The following is a 1,343-nucleotide window of genomic DNA, read 5'->3' on the forward strand; positions in this document are numbered from 1 at the left end:
CATCATATAAATTATTTTAAATTCCAAATAAACTTAAGTATTTTATGAGAAAATAATATATGTGTACGTACCATAACTTTTTTTTATATTTATTACTTTGACAGAGGTATTGTGAAATTTATTTTAATGTTTACACTTGTTTCTAACCTAAGATGTCAGCAATATATGAATACATTAAAGATAATAAAGTTAATATTAAAGAATGCCTACAACAACAACTTCTGGACATAGAAACCCTACAATCGATTTACATGGAACCAGGAGAATTCGAAATAAGCGACCATGGTGTTCATGCTGATGTAAACGAATTCGTAAATTCAGCATCTATAGATGTACCTAATCGTTTAGATTTTTCATTAAACTTAAATCTAAATGGTAATAAAACAGAAATAAACTTTAACTTGCCCAATACTTTTCCCTATACGAGACCAAGTGTTTACGTAGTTTGCTCAAAGTTGTCCAGATCAGAATTGAGTTGTTTGAACGAAGACTTGGATAAATTTTTAACAGAAATAACTGACAATTACTGTTTATTCCAAATAATTGAATGGATTAAAGAATCCACGCAGACATATATGAATTCAAAATCAAATGACATTGAAATCAATACAGTACAACAACCAAAACAAAAGTCTTATTGCAGATTCTGGGTGTATTCTCACCATATATACAATAAATTGAAGCGAAAAGAAATTCTAAACCTTGCTCAAGCTTTAAACTTAACCGGCTTCTGTTTACCTGGTAAGCCTGGTATTGTTTGTATAGAAGGCGAGTTGAGAAATTGTGAAGAATGGTGGTCAGCTATTAAATCTATGAATTGGCAGAAAATTAATGTTATTAAAAGAGATATGTTAGATGATTATGAAAATGAAAGATACTTTCATGATTTTGAAGAAAAAATATTCCAAAAAAGCGTTGTCAAATCAACAGATAAACATATGGATATGGGAGAGTTTTTTAAATTCCTTGAACAGCACAATTGTGGACATATGTTCAAATACTACTTCGGGTTTGAAGGAAAATGTGATAAATGATGTGAATATATTTATTAAATAGTACATAGTATATATTGATACAGAGAATAAATATATTTTATTACCTTATCTGTGAGATCTTATTCTTCTAATAATTTGTTGATGTCTTTTTGCTCTACCAGTTCTGTGAATAGAATATTAAAATAAATATTAATGTAAATATGTATCCTCAGTATATAACTATAGCAAATTAGGCCATTACCTGGCCATGACATAAATATAAATAAAATTATATTACAATACAATGAAATGTAATATATAAATAATACAAAAAAAAAATTTGCGGCATAAGTAAAAAAAATAGTTTAA

General features: G+C 27.6%; 1 protein-coding gene across 1 annotated transcript; it reads left to right on the forward strand.

The window, feature by feature from the left end:
* On the forward strand, positions 1 to 1,074 carry LOC113385289 (RWD domain-containing protein 2A-like). Its single transcript, XM_026623133.1, has one exon. It carries the CDS (start codon positions 153 to 155, stop codon positions 1,032 to 1,034), a length of 882 nt encoding a protein of 293 aa, XP_026478918.1. The 5' UTR covers positions 1 to 152; the 3' UTR covers positions 1,035 to 1,074.
* Positions 1,075 to 1,343: the final 269 nt, after the last annotated feature.

This window comes from Ctenocephalides felis, unplaced genomic scaffold (genome assembly GCF_003426905.1).
Source record: "Ctenocephalides felis isolate EL2017-DRISC unplaced genomic scaffold, ASM342690v1 CF-g0.4_SCAFFOLD_03571, whole genome shotgun sequence".
Taxonomy (NCBI): domain Eukaryota; kingdom Metazoa; phylum Arthropoda; class Insecta; order Siphonaptera; family Pulicidae; genus Ctenocephalides; species Ctenocephalides felis.

Excerpts from the sequence above, each read along its gene's own strand:
- LOC113385289 (XM_026623133.1), top strand. The coding sequence starts at position 153 with ATGTCAGCAATATATGAATACATTAAAGATAATAAAGTTAATATTAAA.